This window comes from Sinocyclocheilus rhinocerous, unplaced genomic scaffold (assembly GCF_001515625.1).
Source record: "Sinocyclocheilus rhinocerous isolate Xijiao unplaced genomic scaffold, SAMN03320098_v1.1 scaffold362, whole genome shotgun sequence".
Lineage (NCBI taxonomy): Eukaryota > Metazoa > Chordata > Actinopteri > Cypriniformes > Cyprinidae > Sinocyclocheilus > Sinocyclocheilus rhinocerous.
Window position 1 is genome coordinate 1,384,093 of NW_015639507.1, and position 2,285 is coordinate 1,386,377.

The 2,285-nt window shown below is 32.5% G+C and overlaps 1 protein-coding gene across 1 annotated transcript in view; it reads right to left on the reverse strand.

Annotated features, from left to right (window-relative positions):
* Nucleotides 1-1,456: 1,456 nt before the first annotated feature.
* Nucleotides 1,457-2,285, reverse strand: part of LOC107751242 (small nuclear ribonucleoprotein E) — a 4,671-nt gene continuing 3,842 nt past the window's right edge. The window contains exons 3-5 of the mRNA XM_016566913.1: nt 1,989-2,051; nt 1,772-1,850; nt 1,457-1,667 (exon numbers count right to left, since the gene is read on the reverse strand). Coding sequence (XP_016422399.1) covers nt 1,612-1,667; nt 1,772-1,850; nt 1,989-2,051 — 198 coding nt within the window. The 3' untranslated portion in view covers nt 1,457-1,611. The remainder of the gene's footprint in view (nt 1,668-1,771; nt 1,851-1,988; nt 2,052-2,285) is intronic.

Below are 2,285 nucleotides of genomic sequence, written 5' to 3' on the forward strand. Positions count from 1 at the left end.
GATGATGACATCACTGAATCATCCATGAACTGACTTTAACTGATAAACTGACTGTTTTCTATTGTCCTCTTGCATTATCAGCACACGTTTTTCCTGTTTGACACTGTAAAGCTGCTTTGACACAATCTGTATTGTATAAAGTGCTATATAAAAAAGGTGACTTGGTCGTTGGACATGTAGCGCCTTTGCGCTTCGGGCGTCCCGAGTTCGAGTCCCGGCTCGTGGACCTTTCCCGATCCTACCCCCCTCTCTCTCTCACCCACTTCACTTCCTGTCGACCTACTGTCCTATCTAAATAAAAAGGCATAAAACGCCAAAAATAAATCTTTAAAAAAAAAAAAAAAAAAGGTGACTTGTTTAGGACCGTGAAGGGCAATGTATTTTTATTATTAAATAAAAATATTCCTAAATTATTTTGTTTCTAAATATATGATTAATTTATTTTTGCCTCAAAAAGGATTAGAAAAGTTCAACAAGTGATTAAATCATGTGCTATATACATAACAGCAAGCTGTTTTGGTTAAAAGCATCAGTTAACCCATTTAATCCCACCGGTAACATTTGTGGCCAAAATTACCTTTTGCTTTTGAAAGGACAAAAAAAAGGGTCTCTTTTAAAGATATATGAACTTTTTAAGAAAAGTTACACGGTTTGTTTCATTGGGTTATACGGGTCAAATTCACTTATGCAACACAGTGGGTAGGAAAAAAAAAAAAAAAGTCCCCTTTTTTTTTTTACATTTTTAAAAGGTGTCTAAAATGTCACAAGTAGCATCTTACATAGACGCATCCCGCTAATACAGTACAAATACAAACTAATGTATTGCCCTCTAGTGGTTGGACAGTTAGCTGCAGACAGGTGTCAAACGGGACTTTACATTGCTGAGAGCAACAAATATTACCTCCAAGTACTATTAAAATATGCATATTTCTAAACAATATAAGTAACAAAGAACTATGTCAATGAGCAGTCACGCTTGATTGCACACGAACATGCACCAAGTATTGGGTCAGTATAATTTTTTTTACATTAGAAATTAATACTTTTATTCAGCAAGGATGCATAAAATTGATCAAGCGACAGTAAAGACATTTACAATGTTACAAAAAGATTTACATTTCAAATAAATGCTGTTCTTTTGAAGCTTATATTCATCAAAGAAAAAATGTATAAACTTAAAAAGCTGCTGAAAAATTTGCTTTGCCATCACAAGAATAAATGACATTTTAAAATATATTACATTAAAAAAAAGTTATTTTAAGTTGCAATTTCACAACATTACTGTTTTTATTGTATTTTTGATCAAATAAATGCAGCATTGGCGAGACTTCTTTCAAAAACATAAAAAAAAATGTAGACCCCAAACTTTTGAAGTTTTTTTTTTTCAACCTGATGAACATAAGCTAATTGTCACATTGTTTAATTCCAACACTAACAACAGTAGCCTGAAACTGTGAAAAAAAAAACGTTTATTTTTGAGATTTAGAAAAGAAAAAAAATGGTTTTCACAATTACAAGCATGGGTCAAAATTCCAAATCTTGACAAATGAAAACAAAATAAAACAATCTAACAGCAAAAAAATAATATTCAGATGAAGAACTAACAGACGATCAGTTGGACACACTCTGCAGCAATGTGATGTTATCTCCTTTCAACATAATCCGCCCTATTGGAGGGAAAAAAATGTTTAAGTCATATCTTATTTTACATCAAACAAAAGTTATTTCTCAGAAACGCATGACTCGCCGGTATCGCAAAGTTCACACTTACCCAGGGGCTTCCTGTTCTTGGTCTTCATGTGAACCTCCTCTGCGTCATCCAAAACCAAATTCATGTACTCATCAAATCCCTTGAAACACAAACAAAGAAATCAAATATAAAGTTCTCTATTCACATGCGTGCATAATATTGTTCACAAAATTATCTGTAAAGATGAAAATGAGCTGCGTGGAAAAAATTAAATGTGAGACTTGCTGTGTTTACTCACAATGATGCAGCCCTCTATCCGCATGTTGACCTGTTCGTAGAGCCATACCTGGATTCGGGAACGCTGCACAGAAAGGGAAAAACTATTAGTAACCGGTCATCAACCGGAGAGAGAGAATGCCTTTTTATTTTTTTTACATTGTGATATTTTTCATGACAATTTGGCACATTTCTCCCCAAAATTCTCAATTTATATTAGTAATATATTTTATTAGATTATAAATTATGAAGTATTTATACATATGTGTATGTATGTATATATATATATATATATATATATATATATGTATGTTAAATA